General features: G+C 48.4%; 1 protein-coding gene across 1 annotated transcript; it reads left to right on the top strand.

The window, feature by feature from the left end:
- Positions 1–18,611: 18,611 nt before the first annotated feature.
- LOC124293004 (uncharacterized protein F54H12.2-like) lies at positions 18,612–19,949 on the top strand. Its single transcript, XM_046731898.1, has one exon. The coding sequence runs from the start codon at positions 18,612–18,614 to the stop codon at positions 19,947–19,949; it is 1,338 nt and encodes a 445-aa protein (XP_046587854.1).
- The last annotated feature ends 1,010 nt before the right edge of the window (positions 19,950–20,959 follow it).

Here is a 20,959-nt window from a genome sequence, read left to right as displayed (position 1 = left end):
TCACCAACTGTTGTATGTGTAAGTTTTAAATAAAGTGCACAAGGGTTATCAACTCTATATATGTCTTTAATAATAACTAACTCTTTCAATCAAAAACGTAACTTCAACTCACAAACAGGTAATGTAATAACGGTGTAGTCCGTTCGCCGATTACAGAGCAACTGTGCTTGCTCTCCCGCTCATTTGGGCCGTTGCGCACCCCTACTACTTTGTATCCTAACTCAACCCCAACACGGCAAAAAACTAATAAAGCTACCACACCAAGCTCTTACTGATATTGATTTACACATATATGCTAAAGAAATGAAGATTCCGCATTTTCGTGGTGTTTTCATGCGAAATGATCTGCCAGAATCTAGACCGAAAAAGCCAGAAACTGCAATCAATAATCTCAACGATAAAAACGGGCCTGGAACACATTAGGTTGCGTATAAGAAAAATGGTGCTGATGTTGTGTATTTCGATAGTTTTGATGATTTGCAACCGCCTAAGGATTTGATGAACTATCTCGGTGTCGGTAGCGCTGAATATAGTCATAGAAGAACACTAGGAGTATAATACTATGATTTGCGGCCACTTGTGTCCCAAATTTTTCAGCCAACGGATATAAAAAGACAAGTGTCACACGAGCAAGCATTAGTCATGCCGGAATCGTTGACGTTAACACTATCAGGCACATCTTCCGTGCTGGAGGCGCAATATTTTCCTCCAATGGAGCTATCATCGAAGAAAAACCATGTTCTTGGACGCGTCAAATTCACAACATTCGATTCAATACCTAATATTCATGAGGGTTGTAATAAATTTTATCTGGGGCGGGTGGACAAGCGCCGAGAAGTTATAACTATACCCACCGGGAGCTACGAAATTGAAGATATCGAAAATTTTCTGCGTAAGGAGATACCCAACGACATCACCCTCAGTCTGCAAACTAACAACAACGAGCTGAACAGTGAAGTTACGTGCAATCAAGTAATAGATTTCAAACACAAAGATTCCATCGGGCGCTTATTGGGATTCAAGCCGGTTGAGCTGGCAAGAGACGTTACTCATAAATCGGAATTACCGGTGGCCATACTGAAAGTTAATACGATACGCGTTGAGTGCAACATAACCACAGGGGCGTACATAAACGATCGTAAAGCTCATACGATTTACGAATTTTTCCCCATCGTTCTATCAGGATGTAAGATTGCTGAAGTGCCCGCAAACATCATTTACCTACCGATCGCCGTACAGTCCATACATAATCTACAGCTGAGAATATCCGATCAAGACGACGAGTTGATCAATTTTCGCGGAGAAACGATAACTGTGCGCTTACATGTGAAATCTCTCGAATAATGGGGATCGTGTTTGAGACGAAAAAGTCGGGCAAGAGTTATAAAAGCGAGACGTCATGGCCAAATATCACCAGTCGTCCAGCACCTCCGACGGAGCCGACATCTCCGCTGACACCTCTGAACGTTTAGTTTCTACGGAGCCTAGGTCTTCGATTACGTGGAAATTTTGGAAAATAAGAATTCGTGTTCGCTGCATCCTGTGTGTGTTACCATGGAAGAAATAATAAGAATACAGAAACTTGTGGTATTCGACGAATCGATTGCGCACTCTGAGATTGATGCTCATCAGCCATTTGCATCATCCACCTTCCAGAACAACGACGAAATCCATATTGTTGTTCAACATCAAGAATTGTGCTTACTGCCCAGTAAAAGCTTTCTCCACATTCGTGGAAAAATTACAAAGGACGATGGTGTAAATGCGGTGACGACTACGAAATTGATCAATATGGTTGTTTGCCATTTGTTTGAGAAAGTTCGCTACGAGTTGAACGGTATGGAGATTGATCGGAATAAACATGTTGGTATCACCAGTGTTATAAAGGGTCACTTATCCCTAAGTCCCGGTCAGCAATACAGTCTGGAGAATACCGGTTGGTTGAGCGGTGATACCAAACTAACTGATGCTTCTGGAAATTTGGACGTTGTTCTACCGTTAAATTATATGCTGGGCTTTGCCGAAGATTATTGTCGAGTCATCGTCAATGGCAAACACGAGTTGATTCTCAGACGTTCCAACACCGATTTGAATGCGGTGATTCAGACCCCGCCCACGAAAAAATTTAAAATTACCCTTAATAAAATCGAATGGTTGCTACCCTACATCCAACTGGCCGATAAACCGAAAATCCAGCTACTCAACTAAATTGCCAAGAATCTGGCGATATCCATGAGTTTTCGTTCTTGGGAAACGTACGTGTATCCGATACTCCCGTTGACGACGCGACATGTGTGGGCTGTCAAGACACCGACGCAGTTGGAGAAACCGACATATGTCGTTCTGGGATTCCAAACTGCAAGAAGAAACGATCCCCAGAAAAATGCCAATGAATTTGATCATTGTCGAATCAGAGATGTAAAACTTTTCCTCGACTCGCAGTGTTATCCTTACGGAAATTTGAATCTCGATATATCCAATAATCAGTACGCCATTCTCTACAACATGTATGTTCAATTTCGAACAGTCTACTGCAACAAAGAGGCCGAACCTTTGTTATCGAAGCACGAATTTATAAACCAAGCTCGCCTCATCGTTATCGATTACTCGAGACAGAATGAATCCTTGAAAACCGGACCAGTGGATATTCGATTGGAATTTGAAGCGAGCGTTGAATTTCCCCAAAACACCGCAGCCTAGTGTATGATCTAGCACGATCGTATTGTCGAGTACAACCCGATTAGCGGTACGGTTAAGAAATTAGTATAAGTCAATTTTGGTATAATAATATGTTTAATTAATATGGATATTGTAAATGATATGTATAATTTTACTTGTTAAATTTAGAATACGATGATCTATTTCCATTATTATGTATGAGCTGCAAACAGACTGTAATTGTTGATAAATAAAAAACATCTATTCAAAGCATCCAACCGTTATTTTTTTGAAACGTTCACCCATTTACATGATAAATAAAAAAGTTAGCATCTTGCAGCGAGCTTTGGAGATATCACGCATTATCGATCGGAGGAATATCGATTGATCGATAATGCGACATACCTGTGGCAACACCCGGTAATACCAACAGTCGTTCCTCGTTGCATAGAAATATCACGCTATCACGCAGAACTTGGATATTCACAATTCGGTGGGTAAACTGTCTGCCATCTAACAATAAAAAAATTTGAATAGTCCGCTCATCCTACGATGAAAAAATCAAAATGGCTGCTCATCTGGCTAAGCGAAAAATTCCATTATCAAACTGTCTATCGGTAAAAATCAAAATGACCACGCATCCGAGTAGTATAGGGGCACTTTGGGGCGTCACAACAAACCCCCCACGCACCCCTCTCCGGCGCCAGCCCCACGCCAGGGAGTGACTTTGGGACGCCTTCCCCTTTCCCCGCCGCCCCTCGCCGCGGAGCGAATTTTGAAACGCAATCCCCTTCCCCCGCCGCCCCTCGCCTAGGAGTGACTTTGGGACGCCATCCCCTTCCCCCGTCGCCCCTCGCCAAGGAGCAAATTTTGGGGCCCCTTCCCCTTCCCCCGCAGCCCCTCGTCAGGGAGGTATTTTATTCTGGAAGCTTCTCCGGACGACCACCCCTTTCCCGCAACCCCTTGCCAAGGAGCGGTTTTTCCGCCTCGAAGCTCCGCGGCTCGTCAGCCCTTCGCCCGCGACCCCCTCGCCACGTGGTGAATATCGTGTGACGACCCGTTACCCCGGGTACCGTTGACCGCGAATCGGATTCCGGACTCTACGGGATGGCCTCTGGGCCTGTGCACCCTGACCATGGGACGATCTCTTTCCCCTTACCCTGGTGCCCCTGGCCGTGCGGCCGACTCTGGGGCCACCTACCCATCTGGCCCCGCTACCTCCGTTCACGAAGCGAACTCTGCGACTTGGACGTTTGGGGTTACAGGTCCTCCACCCCGGCTCTCGTTCTTTCTCCATCCCTGCTCTCTGTGTCGGGTGCTCGTGTCACTGACCTTACCCAGCCGTCAGTGTTTATCCTAAGGTTTACGTGCGCTTGAAAAATATAAACCTGGTCACTCTCTCTCTCTCTCTCTTTCTTAATGCAAGACTATAGGCAAACTTAGATGTTCGAGGATCAGGGCGGGTGGGTGAGAAAACAGAACTCAATGGTGGCTTGCGTGAAAAATCAAATCTCATCCTTGCAGGTTCATTCGGTTAACACAGGTGCAAAGACATACATGGTTATTACTATTTGTTTGCTTGTTGTTGGAGCAGGATGTTTTCATTTGTGATAGTTACAGCGCCCCACATCACCACTTTACTTATAATAATTATAGCAATCACGAGTATAGACAGTACCACCCATGGATAAGGCTGTTCTTCGGGCACGTACAATGGTTCATCTACAGCATCTGCGTTCGCTTGGCGGGGTATAGCCGTGTTGATCCAAGTCTCGTTGCACGAAAAAATTCTCAGGGTAACACATACGTTGTCTGATATTTCCTCTTGATTAATTTCGAGTTGTACGGTGCCCTTGGTCTTCATTGCGAAATACCGGACAGGAGGTATCCCGATGCTTAATGATGGTAGTGTCGAAATAGTTTGTTCAGAGACTGGCTAAGGCTTTGTCCTCAGTTTCGATGGCCTGCTTGATTTCAGCAGCGAGGTATGATGAAAACAGCCGCGTAATTTCAAGGAGAACAATACTGAGGTAATTCTCGGCAAAGGCAGGATTCGCTGACGACGCGATGTGTTCTAGGACAGCGCCGTATTCCTTCTCCACTATTTGCCTGATGCGGTGAAGACTCGGTTCCTTGAGCTGCGTCAGATTCACTTTCTCGGCTATGTATGCGACGTATGATTTCTTGCACTCGTTTACTGAATGGGCTAAACGCTGAAGCCTTCGTAGCCGTTCGTCGACACACACAAATATAGCTTTAAGTCCGTTGAATTTGGATTTCTGTATTACAATTGTGGGTTGATACACTTTCTGGCGTTTGGCGGGTGACTGAAAATTCTCATCCTGGGTGGCCGTGTCTGGGCAGTCTGATTTCTTATCTTCTGATTCGGTGACTTCGGATTCCGTAGGTATTTCGAATCTGACGGCTCGCTCACCATGTGCTGTTGACAATTCGACGTTGCAACCCCCAAGCTCAATCCGATTAGAATACCATTGGGCATCGGTGTATCCTTCTATGTCAAGGTATTCGGAGATATTGTCCAACTCATCTGCGAGTCGCGACCAGGCTACTGGTGTCAGACGCACGCCTCCGGAGGAGTTGTTGACGAGTTTGATGACCGGTTCAAACTGATCGTCGAACCGTAGACCGAGACCGATGACTATTTTCTTAGTAAAAGAATTATTTAGACTATACGTTGTCGACAATAGCAGATTTTTCTCAGTCTTTTTCAAAGCCTTCGTAAATGTTTTATACATTTTATTCACGTTACCCATTGGTGCAGGAGATTTGGATGTAGCCATAGTTCACGTGAGGATTCTTCCGTAGTTGTCGCAAAACTGACGCTCTTTTGTATCTCACTTGAATATAGAGGGTGTAACCCCCACTCCACGAAACGGCGTTTGCAGCGTGACTAAAAAAAATTAACGAAATTCTAATGCCTCGTATGATTCAGGCGTTCCTTACCAGACTATATCAAGCTTCCGCCGTTGATTATATTTCATTTCCACGATGGGGAGTAAGACAAATGTAAATATGTCGCCAGAAAACCCAACGATCTCGATAGGCCTGTATCAAACTTGCATTCGGTTCACAGCTCGAATTCGGTGCTATGGTCGGTGCAAACAGTTGCAGTCTATCGAGGTATGTATACGTAGACATTGCAAGAGAAGAAGATAATGGGAAGGGTTACGGGTGTAGACAGCATAGTTCATGTTATACACGTTATGCTTGGGACTTGTGACGGCTCGTAAGCTGGCCCGCGCTTTTCTGACGTACAGCCTTAGGGTATGTTGTTTGTTATGGCTTAGTGGTCGACGAGGAAATACAAAGGGGCCTCACCGGGTGTATCATTTCGTTGTCGCAAGATGAGTCCACAATCTCCGTAGGTCTGCATAAGGTTTATATTTCGTTTCCGTTTCTGCGGCTGGTGCAAACAGATTCAGTCTATAAAGGGATGTATGTGTAATCATTGTAACAGATAAGATGATGAGAAGAGTTGTGGGTGTGTACAGCATGGACCGTGTTAAACTTGCAATGTTTGGGCCTTGCGTCGGACGGTAGGCTGGTCCCCGCTTTTCCAACGTACAGCCTTAGGATATGTTGTTTGGTATGCCTTAGTGTTCGTCGTGGGAATACGAAGGGGGCCTCACCGGGTGTATCATTTCGTATTCGCAAGATGAGTCTACAAGCGCCGTAGGTCTGCATTAGGTTTATATCTAGTTTCCGTTCCCTAGGGTGGTGCAAACAGTTGCAGTCTATCGAGGGACGTATACGTCATCATTGTAACAAAAAAAAGATGATGGGAAGAGCTGTGGGTGTATACGGCATGGACCGTGTTATACTTGCAATGTTTGGGCCTTGCGTCAGACGGTAGGCTGTTCCCCGCTTTTCCAACGTACACTCTTACGGTATGTTGATTGTTATGCCTCAGTGGACGAAGGAATACAAAAGGGGGTCTCATCGGCTGTACCATTTTGATGTCGCAAGATGAGTCTACAATCTCCATAGGTCCAGTATGCATTAGGTTTATAACTCGTTTCCTATTCTGAGGGTGGTACAAACAGTTGCAGTTTATCGATGGTGGTATACATAGACGTCGCATGAGAAGAGTATTAACATTATTCTCAAATACACTTGTTTCTAACCGTCACCAACCGCCGAATCAGCTCCACGATTTGAGGTAGGAATTGCGAGTGAATCCATCGGATCGTTTTCTATTTTATCTCTAAATTTCATATGTCTCGACGAATACCCGTTCTCCCGTTAATCAAAGTAGGCTTTAGGGCATGCAAGTTTTTCAACAGGATAAATGACGTCAGCTGTACAACTTTGTTTAATTATGAGAAGACCATGATTATCGCTGTCAATAGATTTGTTTTGCCATATGTAGCAGGCGGTCTCCGCGTTGGGTCCGGGTGGCTTTGGTTTATTTTCACCCTGGCTGCGGGTGTCTCACCGCGAACCGCCGCGGAAGGTTTAAGCTAGCGGACCATAGTAAAATTTCGTATACTTAGCTCAAGAAGCGGCGTGGTAACGTATTGTAATAGCATTTGCCCTGAACAAAACCCAACCTGTTGAACTTATAAATAGTTGTGGGCCCGGAGATCTTCTCAGTTAGAAAATCGCGGTGTTGCTGAAAACAACGATTCTGTTTCAATTATTGTTATATTTTTAAAATAATACATTCGATTAACGATCTCCGTTACGCGGTGGTGAAGGCAGCTAGCCAGGCTAGGAGGGCTAACGCGAGTCTTGTGCGTGTGTGCCCTGTTTTCCGTCGGGAGTTGTTGTTCCGCATATCACATGCGGAATTGCTTCGGCATTTGCGACAGCCTCTGGCGCTCTGCGGGGCACGGGCCCTGCCTCACCTCCACAGCACCGGTGCGTTGCGGGGTTACGAGTTCCTTAGTGCAGCCGCGAGTGTGATTCGCCAGCGGGGTGCCACCCTCTTCGCCGTTGTTCGGGCGCTGATGGCCGAGTACAACGAGCGAACCGGTAAGTTGTTATTTGTGTTGTGCGCAGTGTACGTTTGTGTGGAGTTTGAATCACCGGATCTTCAGAGTGGGGTAAAAAGATAAAAGAAAATATGTAATATGAAACATTAAGATCAAGTTTTCCAACCGTCAGAATTCCGCGCGATGCTGGAGGACTCCGCGGAGAATGAGGCGGCTCTTTGCGATATCGTCGTCGACGTCGCCGATGAGGTGATTGCGTCGCAAGGAGTAGCGCTGGGGAGGCCCGCCGAGGAGCCGGTTTCTATCGCTCGTGACGGTAAGTCCAGATGATTGTCCGTACGCTGTGCCGTAGCAGGGAGTTGTCGCGTATAAATACGCTGTGCACGAGTGGTACATCAAAATTTCCTTGTGTGACAGAATTCATGATGGATGATACCAGCGAGAACGAGGCAGCTCTTCTCGAGGGCTGTGTTGCCTGCGAGGAGTTGGCGATTGCGGAAGAGACAGGGATGAATGAGACGATGGTAAATGATAGGACCGCCGAGGAGCCGATTTCTGTCGGAGCTCGTGACGGTAAGTCCAGATGATTTGTCTGTACGATATGCCGTATATCATGGAGTACCCGTGTGTAAATACGTTGTACGTGAGCGGTGTTCCAAGAGTTCTAGAAATCTTCTTTCACGTGTGTACTTAAGGTTATTGTGTCCGTTGCAGAAATCGATTCATCACAGGCGTCGACCTTAGTGTTGTCACGTCCAGGTCCGTCAGGAGTGTTGGAAATTCAAGGTATATAGGAAAAGCTTGAAAACAAAAATGCAGACCAGGTATTTTGATATGAACTCACGAGAAATTTCTTCTCTGGTGGGGCGGGTAATTAGATCCGGTCGATGCTCATGAGCCGGCGGTAGCAGAAGAAGAAGGAGACAATTATTCTATATCCCCAATGGATGAGGTGATAATATTTTTGTGGCCGCAGACGCCCGAGAGTGGAATATTCACTCAGATGAGCTATACTCCGCCGGCGATGGACGAGGATATTTTTTAGGGGAACTAATCACACGGGTACTCTAGGGTGTGCGTTTCTAGTAAAACTGCGAAATTCAACTATACTTGCAGATTGACGACGCTTTACCATGGAATTTAGTCTTATTTTTGGTTTATATGTACAACAGGGGGTCTTATGCAAACTGTTGGACCGTGTCACGTAAACGAGGGCGCCAGTACCTCGGGCATACAGATCGGCGGGGGTAGGGCCCAGAGGGCTCCGAGTTACAATTCTGACGTGACATTAGAGTCAGACGATGACGATGCCGATGACGATGACGAGACACAGACTGCTTCCGAAGTGACGTTTGAATTCGATGACGATGCTGACGACGACGAGACAGAGGGTGCATACTCTGGAAACATGGGCAGAGAATCGGAGCTAGAGAGTGAAGCTGCGAGCGAGAAGGAGTCAAGTCAGGCACCCGATGACGGGGCTGATTCACTGGGTAACCGTTTCACGGTTATCGGTGAATCAACGAAATTCATTCGTAAATTCGCGGTCACAGGGCGTGAGTTGCGAATGAAGATCGCGGCCCCTGAATCGGGTGTTAATCTAGTGGAGTGGCTGGAGGACGCGTTCAGAGACCTGCATGCGTATGCCGTAGCAACGTGTCGAAGTAGCGACTACATAGGTTTCACGTTTAGCGCGAAGAGTTTTAATCATGGTCCTGCGTGGTTATCGTTCCGGCCGGTGAGGGATTCGCGGTACAGTGACCTCTGGAAGTTAGTTTTCAGCGTAGCCCAGAGCGCATCAGAGTTTGGCTTCGACAGCGTCTTCACCGTGACGGTACACAGTGTTGGAGTACCGGAGGGTCGCGGAAAGCCGAAGCCGATCACGCACGCGGGGGTACTTAAAAAATCCGTCGTGCAGATTGTCAACAGTGACGGGTTGTGTTTACCTTGTGCCCTTGTTGTCGCCAAGGCTCACGCCGAGAGAGGCCTGAACCGCAGTGGCGCTCTGCACGAGCATTACGAGATGGTGAGATTCGCTAGGTCCAGTTTCCAGCGTGCAGAAGCGCGTAATCTTGTTGCGAACGCCGGTGTCGAAATTCCGCCAACGGGGTGCACAGTGCATGAAATCGCACAGTTCCAGAACTATCTGGCACGCGAGGGATTCCTCATCACAGTGTACGAGTTGGGGAGGCTAGGTACCGGCAAAGCGGCATTTGACGACGGTACTGCCGTGGTGAGAGCAAACGGAACAGGCGATGTCAGGCACCGATTGAATCTGCTGTATTATCCCGAAGAACAGCATTATTGCCCAATTGTAAATTTAACCGCGGCCGCAGCAGGGGCCTTTTTCTGTCAACCCTGCAATAGGAAATTTAACAACGGGTCCGAACACGGATGTTCCGTAAAGTGCCCACAGTGCCTCGCATCGCCACCGTGCAACAGCGAGTCTCGCGAAATCAAGTGTCCCGATTGCAGACGCGTGTTCCGCGGTAACGGTTGTCTGGAGTACCACCGCAGGATCGGCTTCTTCAGTGCGCCTCGCTCCGTTTGTGCAACGCCGCGTATATGCCGGAATTGCGAGCGATTCGTTAATTTTTCGCAGAGGGCACACATTTGTGAAACTCGTTTTTGCGTCACGTGCCGCTGCAACAGACCGTACAATCACTACTGCTTCATGACGCCGCTGAAAGACGCGACAAGACCGAAACGTTACATCTTCATTTTTTATGATTTCGAAACGCAGCAATGCGAGACGGTAGACGGTGCGCGACGACAAACATACATGTGCCGAACTTGTGCGTAGCGCAACAAGTGTGTACGCAATGTATCCACGATCCCGATATATCGAACGGCTGTTCCGCTTGCGGGCTCGTACGTAAGTTCGTTTTCAGGAGGGAACCGGTGAAGGAGTTGGTAGACTTTGCCACTCGGCCCGTTCAGGACTTTGCCCGCATCGTATGTATTGCGCACAATGCAAAAGGTTTTGACGCGCAATTCATACTGCGGCATATGGTTGAGCGGGATGGAAACCCGCCGCAGGTCATCCTGAGCGGCAGTAAGATCATTATGCTCGAAACGGGTCACACCCGATTTCTGGATTCCTCAGCATATATGCCTATGGCATTATCGGCGCTACCGAAGGCTTCTGGACTACCGACTACTTCCGTGAAAGGTGTATTCCCCCACCTTTTCAATACCCCTGAAAACGTGGGTTACGTGGGACCGCTCCCCGCAGCGAAGTTTTACTCTCCGGATACCATGAGTAGCGATGCGCGAGCAGAGTTTTACTCATGGTACAACGAGGCTGTAGCAAACGACCATCTGTTCGACTTTGATGCGGAATTGTTGTCGTACTGTCGGTCGGACGTAGATATTCTGCGACGTGCGTGCGTAGCATTCAGGGACATATTTCTGGAGTGCGGCAGAGTGTGTCCCTTTACCGAGAGCACGACAATTGCCTCGGCTTGTTCGGTGCTGTTCCGTAAAAATTTTTTACAAACGGAGCGAATAGGTATCCTGCCACCGTGCGGCTATCGTCTTGCCGATGCCCAGTCTCGTAAGGCTCTGTAGTGGTTGGTCGTGAAAGAGCGCGAGCTGGGTATTGACATCAGGCATGCCGGAAATGGACGTGAGTTTCGGATTCCGGAGACGGGTCGCAAGGTGGACGGATACCATGTCGCGGGCGACGGTACGCGGCACGTCTACGAGTTTCACGTTTGTTTCTGGCACGGCTGTCGTAAATGTTTACGAATTAACCGCGATAGGCGTAGCGTCAACAGCGAGACGTTGGATAGGCGTTACGAGGAAACTCGTGCAAAGATCAGCCGTATGCGCGAATTGGGTCACCACGTGACGGAACAGTGGGAATGCGAGTTTGATCGGAGCTTGAGGGAGAACGAGGAGATGAGGGAGTACGTGGCAACACACGCACTGATCGCTGGCACTGCCACGAGCGAAGCACTCAATCCGCGTGATGCGTTCTACGGCGGTCGAACGGGGAACGCTTCCCGATACTACGAGGTGAAAACAAATGCAACGGGCAACGCGTACGAGGAAATACGATACCCCGATGTTTGCTCGTTGTATCCGTTCATCTGTAAGAATGGAAGGTTCCCTGTTGGCCACCCGACGGTCTACGTTGGAGAGGAGTGTAAGCTCTTGACAGGGTCAAGCGGTTGCGACATCACGCGAGTTGAATGGCTCATCAAGTGCCGAGTTTTACCGCCTCGCAATCTTCATCACCCTGTTTTGCCGGTGCGCATGCATGACAAACTCATGTTTGCCTTGTGCCGCTCATGTTGTCAGAGTTTGAACCAGGACGAGTGTAGACATGATGACGAGGCTGCGCGAGAATTCGAGGGCACGTGGGTGTCGATCGAATTAAAAAAAGCCGTGGAAATGGGATACAAGATCAGGAGCATAAGCGAGATCTGGTCGTATACGGTGACATCGTTTGACCCGACTACTCGTTAAGGTGGGCATTTCGCCGGCTATATCGACACCTTCCTCAAGATTAAGCAAGAGGCAAGCGGCTGGCCTGCTGAATGCGAGGACGAGCCGGTTCGAATGCGCTACCTTGATGAGTATGAGCGGGTCGAGGGTATACGGCTAGATCGCGACCGTATTGCTAAGAATCCCGGCATGCGATCAGTTTCCAAATTATGCTTAAATTCGTTTTGGGCCAAGTTCGGGAAACGTGAGAATCTGGTAAAAACAGAGGTTATAAAGACGCGTCAGCAGCTGCTCGAGCTTTTGACCAACCCTGAAGTCGAGGTGTCCGGTTTGCTGCCCGTGAACGACGAAGTGTTGTACGTGCGTTGGTCGCACGCACAACACAGCGTTGAACCGTCAGCGCTGGCAAACGTCGTGATTGCCTCGTACACTACTGCCCAGGCTCGGCTGAAGCTCTTCTCGTTCCTTGAGAAGCTCGATCGGCGCGTGCTCTATTACGACACCGATTCAGTAATTTATACCCGAAACCTCCGAAGGCCAAACGAGTATGAACCTCTCACGGGTAACTTTCTTGGCGACCTGACGGACGAGTTGGCGTCTTACGGCCGTGTGAGTTTTATACGCGCTTTCGTCTCGGGAGGGCCAAAATTCTATGCTTTCATCATTCAACGTCCGAATGGTGAAGAGGTGGAAATTTGCAAGGTGAAAAGCATATCACTGAATCACGCAACGAGCTCGAAAATCAACTTCGAGGCCATCAAGCGGATGGTGGTAGAAGCCGCTGCACCCATTCCCTTGGAGTATCGCGCCATTCGTCGAACGGAACTGCACGCAGTCGTGACGCACTCCGAGCACAAAACGTGTAAACCGGTGTACGTGAAAAGGCGTTGTTGCGTCACGGGTTTCGATACGCTGCCCTACGGTTATCGCACTGGATGATGACGAAGATCCCGGACTCCGAGCAGTTGCACACCACAGCTTCCGTCTTTTCACCCTGCGGTAGTACGGACACCCGGACGGCAAGCGACGCGCGCGTTTGAGCGACACATAGATAGACAGACAAACAAATAGACGGACAGACAGAGGACACCGAAGGGATTCTTACCCCAACCGCCTGTTATTCTAACCGGCGAGACGCCAGGCCAACCCATCAGATACTCTCTTGTATGTGCCCCGCCAAACTGTATAAAGGTTAGTACCACGCTTAAACCCTACGCATGAAAAATTGTGAAAAAATCTCGCATTGCTCGTGAAAATTCATCTCGTCAACCGCGGCGGGGCGCGCTGTTTTCAAGCTGATATCACTGCGCGCCCGCGTACGAATAAGCTCATGGCGTACGCGCCTCACGCACAATCAGCTCGACCGCGACCGCGCCGATGAGCTCGTACCTGCGCGGTTATGCTTCCGCGTGCGCTTGAATAAGCTCATGGTCAGCGCACGAAGGGAGTGCCGCCGCCGCCGCCGCCACCGCCGCCGCGAGCAAGCTAGCGTAGTAAAAGAACGTGTTTTCAGTTGTTTCCATTTTTTATAGATCCCGCATTATCCCTGGATTCTTCTTCTTCTTCTTCTTCTCCTTCTTCTTCTTCTTCTTCTTCTTCTTCTTCTTGTTCGATGACGGACACACGTTGGAAACATCCGTTTTCGGCCTTTGTAGCCGGGCCATCAGGATGCGGCAAATCAAATTTCGTCAAGAACTTTCCGCGTCATGGAACGTCAATGTGCGAGACAAGATTTAGTCGTGTGATATGGTACTTTGACGAATGGCAGCCGTTGTACGACGGGGAGAAGAGTATAGAGTACCGCGAGGGGTTACCGCAACACGCCGATTACGAGGCTGACAAAAAACCGAAACTTTTGGTGATCGACGATCTGATGCGAGAGGCTTCAAACAATGTCGTCGTTGATCTTTTTACCAAGGTCTGTCATCATAAGAACCTCAGCGTTTTCTCCATGACACAAAATCTCTTTCACAAGCGCAACGGTCAACGAGATATTTCCCTCAACGCAAACTACATAGTCTTCTTCGAAAATCCACGGGATCGTGCCCAAATTCAACATCTAGCCAGACAGGTTGTGACGTTGCACCTAGAGTGCAAGTCATAACAAACCCCAAACCCGCGGGGAAGAGCCGAACGGGTGAGTCCCGTCCCGTCGGGAAAGACCCGAACGTAACCGAAGCCCCCCCGACGCTCGGCAGAGCCGAGCGCCAGGAGCAGTACGTTCACGGCTGTCAAAGCAGCAACACCGGAGAAACCAAGAATACGAGCAAAAAGAGAGAGAGAGAGAGAGAGAGAGAGAGAGAAAGAAAGAGAGAGAGACACAACTACACACACACCGATACACCCCGCTACACGTACGCCGACGACTCCAGGAGAGAGAACCAGAGAGACACAGCTACACCCCACCACACCTCGATACCCACACACACACGCCGACGACACCAGGTTAGCCTGCATTCTACAGCCGATCTGCTCCTCCCCTCGCAATACCAACCCTTTCTACCTCACACTCCCCGTCACACTACACCCCATCCCCTCGCAATACCAACCCTCCCGACCTCACATTCCCCGGCACCTCACTCACTCTCCCCCCCCCCCCCCCCCCCGTGCGTATCTGTAAGTTAGTATTAAGTAACGCTAAGGGCTGAGGCGTGATAAGCCCCCAGTAAAGTCTACAACCCTTTTGTATCTTTCGTAGTTTAAGTCGACTCACCCCCCCCCCGATCGCAACGCATGTACCACCTCCCCCTTTTTCACAAATACACACACCAAGTTTTACCTATTACATCCGCCCCGTCTCTAATTGTCTCTTCCCCCCCCCCCCCCCCCACATTATTCGTGCGGACTCGAAACCCGTCACAAGGTGTATCCCGAAGATCCGAGGTTTCTTTAAGAGGCCTATCACGACGCTACCGCAGCGTCACACGGATATCTGCTTTTCGACCTGAAGCAATCCACTCCGGAGAATTGCCGTTTCCGATCAAACATCTTCCCTTCGGACGATAACCACTATGTCTACGTTCCGCGAAAGGATATAAAGGTCACCAATGCGCACCGGGTTCCAGTCGTTCAGCTGTGATGCCTCGAATAAGCCGTACCGCGTCCGGTCGCAGAGCTCGTGCCGATTCCACCAAAGCAAACGCAGTAGCGCTGCACGCTCTGCAGAAATTGAACCCATCGCAGAAATCGGCATTGCTACGCACGGCCGACAATTCGCTGGTAAAGACCATTTGTGAGTGTGCATTGAACATCTTGGAGGGTAACGTAGCACTGTCCAGAATTCAGAAAAATCGTCTGGCACGTCATAAACAGACATTACGGTGGTTGGCCAGTAACCGGGGTACCTGTAAGTCCAAAAAACGTTTTCTTGTTCAACGTGGGAACGGATTTCTCACCCTCTTGCTCGCTCCGTTACTCGGGACTTTAGCTTCCAGCCTCTTCTCCAAGTAGCAAAATGGAACGTACAAAGAAGATAGTTTTAATTCCTATGGAGAGTATAGAGAGATTTCAACAACGCGTCAGCGAGGGTATAGCCACTACGCTTTCACCTGGAAATACAACTACCACACGCACCGATCCCGCTTCAAGACTCGACAACGAGATGAAGGACATCTTGAACAAACCGACGAAAGACGACGCAGAAAAATGGAAACTCTATCAGCAGGTACTTCAACGATATTTGTTTTTTGCAAACGACGCACGCAAACCCATGAAATTAGACGTGCTCGAGGTAAAGGAGAAAGAGGAAGAGGAGGAGGAGAAGGAAGAAGAAGACGGAAACACAGCCGAAGAATCAATGATATCTCCCACTGTAGCTGCGAGTCCTGGCAACGTTCAAGCGCGCGCAAAGAAAGTCGCGTCAGCGGTACCAAGGAAGTATCGTGCAAAGGCCGAAATGCTGATGCGCGAACTCGGCAGCGTACAGGAACGATTTCCTTGGGATGCCGCAGGAACCGTCTCGTTAGACGGCGTTACAGTTCCCGGCGCAAACATCGTCGACCTGGTCAATCATGCCATGCGATCTAGGAAGACTTTTACTCCCACAGGGTCTGGTCAGTTTGCACGGTTTCTTCAGACGATCAACGTACCCCGAGAATACGTGGGGAACGATACGCTTTGGAAAGACATACGCAAATTCGACGCTCCGGGTCTACCGACGGTAACATCGCAACAACTATTGACGCACACCAGTAGTTCCCCGACGAAGCAACGAAGTTCCGCAAACGTTACACCCGTAACCAGCCGTTCTCACGACGCAGGATACGCTCTACGCAAACGCGCCACCGGAGCAAAATCCGGTTGGAAAACACTTCGGCTGAAGAAAAATGACGACTCTTCTTGAAGAAACGTATTACAATCCCTCGCATACTGCCGGTTACGCGGGAGCACGAATTCTGGAAGATGTTGCACGCGAAAACAACTCTCGCGATTCGGTGAGAAAATGGCTGGCAGCTCAGGATGCCTACACCTTACACAAGCCCGTGCACAGGAAATTTCCGAGAGCAAGGTACAACGTTTCCAACATAGACGACGTATGGGAAGCTGACCTGGCTAACCTGAGTTACATGAAGGCCGCAACAACGGTTTTTGCTATCTCCTGGTGGTCATCGATGTATTGAGCAAGTACGCATGGGTGGTCCCGCTGAAACGAAAGACAGCCGCAACCGTTGCTGAAGGTTTCGAGCAAGTGTTACACACTACGCCGCGCAGACCCGACCTACTGCAAACGGACAAAGGTAAAGAATTTGTCGGGAGTGCTTTTCAGAAGATACTTCGCGACAACGAAATACGATATCGTGTTACTCGTAATCTCGACGTGAAAGCAGCTATCGTGGAGCGATTTAATCGTACACTCAAAGAACGCCTGTGGCGTTACTTCACACATAAAAAGACGCAACGCTACGTCGATGTTTTGCCACAAATCGTGCAAGCCTACAACAATACAGTTCACTCGAGCATCGGCATGGCGCCGTCGGAAGTGACGCTTCGCAATGCTGCTACAGTACGTGCCCACATGAAAAAGCGTTATCCTCCGCGTCCAAATGGCAAACCGAGATTCCATAAGAATGATTTTGTACGAATTAGTAAAACCAAGGGAACATTTGAAAAAGGCTACGCGGCAAACTGGAGCGAAGAATTATTCAAGATCCGACGAGTGCTTGCACGTTCACCGATAGTGTACGTCTTGGAAGATCTCAACGGCGAAGTAATCGACGGCTTGTTCTACGACCTTGAACTTCAGCGTGTGGAGGGGGAAACACGGGGATGATAAAATAGCGTGTTATTGCAGCATGTATCGCAGTCGTTGAGTGTTCACCGTTCGACTCGTGCATCAAAGAACATGTCCCGGGATCAGTTTTACCTAACTTTACCGAGCAACAGCTCGATGCAGTTTTTTCCGGAGAATCGGACGTGCTGTTACATTACCCAGCTACCGCGTCAGATTCAACTAACGGGAGACTGGGAAGTCGGGCTGGCCGGAATTCATTATCCACTCACGTTTAAACACCCTCGGGGGAATGCGCCAGTGAAAAATGAAACAATACCCTCTGTCACGCATTACAATACTCCTGGGGAAGGCGCAGTTGAGGTATCAGATTGCGAGGTATCCGAAACCAACAAATCATCAAGGATCCCCGGCTGCCAGGTGTTCATTTATTGCGATCTGGTGGAGCCACGTATCGTTGGAGATGTTTACGCCCCGCTGTTACGAGTCATTCAAACATGCGGCAAAGACTATATCTTACAAGGCGAATCAGAGATGAAAACACTATCGCCACTGTACTACGTACCACTGATGCTCACGAACTTTCAAACCATCGAGATCGATACAAGAGATCAATTCGGTAGTCCAGCACCATTCACGAGCGGGACACTGACGGTAACGCTGCATTTTAGACGCGTTGAGTAATTGACTGGAATCACAGGAGTCGTTCAGCAAAAGAGAGGGAAAACATACCAGGTACGACATGGCTCATTATATACAACATTACGAAAATCAGCTCGGCGGTGGAGGCATAGAGACGGTTTACCGAGGAGCACCGCATCTACGCGGGCACGGAATCGGCAGCTTCTTGGGAGGCCTGTTTCGTCGAATACTACCTCTGCTGTCCAGTGGTGCTCGCGCGGTCGGAAGAGAAGCACTACGTGCAGGGATGAACGTCATGACAGACGTAAGAAACGACACTCTGTTCAAACAGGCAGTCAAGAGTCATTTCATAGAATCAGGACACAAATTGAAAGGAGCTGCTGAAAAAAAAATTGATAAACTCGTGGAGGGCAGCGGTTATAAAAGCCGAGCCGGCGGATTAGCGCGTCAGTCAAACATTGCCCGCGTCAACAGACTTGTCGGCGCGCACCAAGCAGCTGGTACTACGAGAACAATTAGACGAAGGTCGAAAAAGAAAACATCGGCCGAGATACCCAAGCGTGCCAGAACCGTCAAGAAAACTAAGCGGAAAAAGTGTTGTAAAAAACGGGACCTTACAGACATATTCGGACCCCGGTAAGCCCACGCGCCGCTCGTCTTCAATCTAAACATCAACAATGGCCTTCCTGCACGCGCACTCGGGTGAGTGTATGAAGTCGGAACTGGATTTGTTTTCTCTACCACCAACGCAGACGTCTATTGAGGCTGGTCAATGGGTACACTACAAGCCCGTATCATCTCTAACCGACGATTCCCCGATTGAATTTGTTGTACCTGGAAACGGTGATGAGTACATCGATTTGGCACACACTATGCTTAGCGTACGAGTGAAGCTACAACCGTCTGCTCCTACCCCGTCGGCAGGCGAAGGCAACGCGGCTACTCCGCATGCCGCTCCGGTAAACAATCTGCTTCACTCGATGTTTAATCAAGTCGATATATTCTTCAATCAAAAACTAGTCTCACCAGCCAACAACTCTTACGCCTATCGAGCATATATAGAGACTCTACTGAATTACGCACCGCCCGCCAAAAAATCCCATCTTTCTTCGGCTCTATGGTACGACAGCGAGGATGGAGTATCGGATGCATACGACGCCGACGCCGTCGGTGCTGACCGAGGTTTCATCGAACGCAAACGGATCATGAGCAATGCACGTACCGTTGATCTGATTGGACATCTGCACGGTGACGTATTTAATCAAGACAAATTTTCAACCAACGGTGTGGAACTGCGTCTTCGACTTGTGAGATCAAGAGACAGTTTTTGCATCATGGAAGCCGAAAATCGCCACAGGCTGCACATACTGGAAACTTCACTGCTTGTTCGCCGAATGAAGATCAGCCCTGGAATCTTGCTGGTGCACGCACGGACGCTAGCCGAAGGTACGGCAAAATATCCCGTAACCAGAGTCGAGGTGAAGTCTTTCACCATACACGCAGGAGTACAGGCAGAAACACTGAACAATGTCATACTCGGACAACTACCGAAACGAGTGATAATCGGTTTTGTCAGCAATAAAGCCTTCAAAGGCGACAGACAGTGCAATCCGTTTAATTTTCAAAACAACTCTTTGAATTTTCTATCGTTGTACGTCGACGGGGTGCAAGTCCCATCGAAGCCGCTACAGATGAGTTTTGGCAAAGACGATCTCTACGTGGACGCTTATCACACCCTCTTCTCCGGTACGGGGATTCATTTTCTGAACGAAGGAAACTGTATCGACCGGCAGCAGTTCGCTAAAAGAAATTGTCTATTGGCTTTTGACCTAACCCCCAATCTCTCGGCCAACTGTACATCGCACTGGTCGCTCATCAAACATGGAACTCTCAGGGTCGAAGTGCGGTTCGACGATGCTCTCAAAGAAACTGTGAATTGCCTAGTGTACGCTGAATTTGATAATATTATTGAAGTTGATGCTGCACGTCAGGTCATTACAGATTTTTCGGGCTAAGAAAGAGAGGGAGATCACGCCCCTCCTATCACGACTGCTTCTATGATATACCAGGTGGTGATTTCCGTTAGAGAGAGAGAGAGAGAGAGAGAGAGAGAGAGAGAGCACTGTGACTACACCACGCCAACGTCTTCAAGGGGAGCAACAGACCGGCTGGAGACACCCGATAAACAAAAATTGAGACGGGGATTGTAACACAAGGCTGTATACCGGGACAATCTCTTGAAACTATACATATAACGCGCATGCGCCAAATAATTTAATCTCATTGGTCGGTGAAATCGCGCCGCGGTGATGTTTTCTTCTGCTGAGCAAGCCGCCAACGTACACAAAATGAAACAAAAGCTGTAATTCTCTCGCGCGTAAAGCCGTGGATTGAGGTTATGCTGCTGTTTATTTTTACGTAGCGTGAATTGTCTAAGAAGAATAGTATCGTTCAGCAATACCGTGGTTAATTTCGGAAGATATTCAACCGACGCAATAAAGAATTTAACGGAAAAGCAAATATCAAATGATACAGAAATTGGGTGTTATTTATTGAAAGAAGAAATCTGAAATTCAACGTGAAATGTCATTAACAAGTGGGAGTCTGGACAAACAGAGGTAGGTAAGTAAAAACAATGTTTATTGTGAACAGATTCTTTATTTACATAAAATTAAAAATAAATGAATGGTTGAGACCCAGTAGAAGGTATTTCCAGAGTAGATTCGTTACGGTGCAGTGCTCCAGAAGTCAGTAATTAGTGCCGATGAACATGAAATAAATAAAAGAAATGAGTAACAAGGAATAAAGAAATTATTCATCTTAAACACGAAGCTTAGGAGGACAAAGAGTAGCAATTAACAGAAAACGTACGCGACGCAATACTCACAAAAACCCTCGCCGACATCATTGATTAGTTGACAAAGTTTTTGCAGCTCCATTGTACAACAATCAATATTCCGTTAACAAAGAGGGTTCACCAGATATCCAAAAATAAAAAGAGAAAAAGAACAACAGTTAATATTAC

Source organism: Neodiprion lecontei, chromosome 2 (genome assembly GCF_021901455.1).
Source record: "Neodiprion lecontei isolate iyNeoLeco1 chromosome 2, iyNeoLeco1.1, whole genome shotgun sequence".
Lineage (NCBI taxonomy): Eukaryota > Metazoa > Arthropoda > Insecta > Hymenoptera > Diprionidae > Neodiprion > Neodiprion lecontei.
Note: the sequence above shows the minus strand (reverse complement) of the source record. Positions and strands in the feature narration are given on the sequence as shown.

Excerpts from the sequence above, each read along its gene's own strand:
- LOC124293004 (XM_046731898.1), top strand. The coding sequence starts at position 18,612 with ATGGCCTTCCTGCACGCGCACTCGGGTGAGTGTATGAAGTCGGAACTG.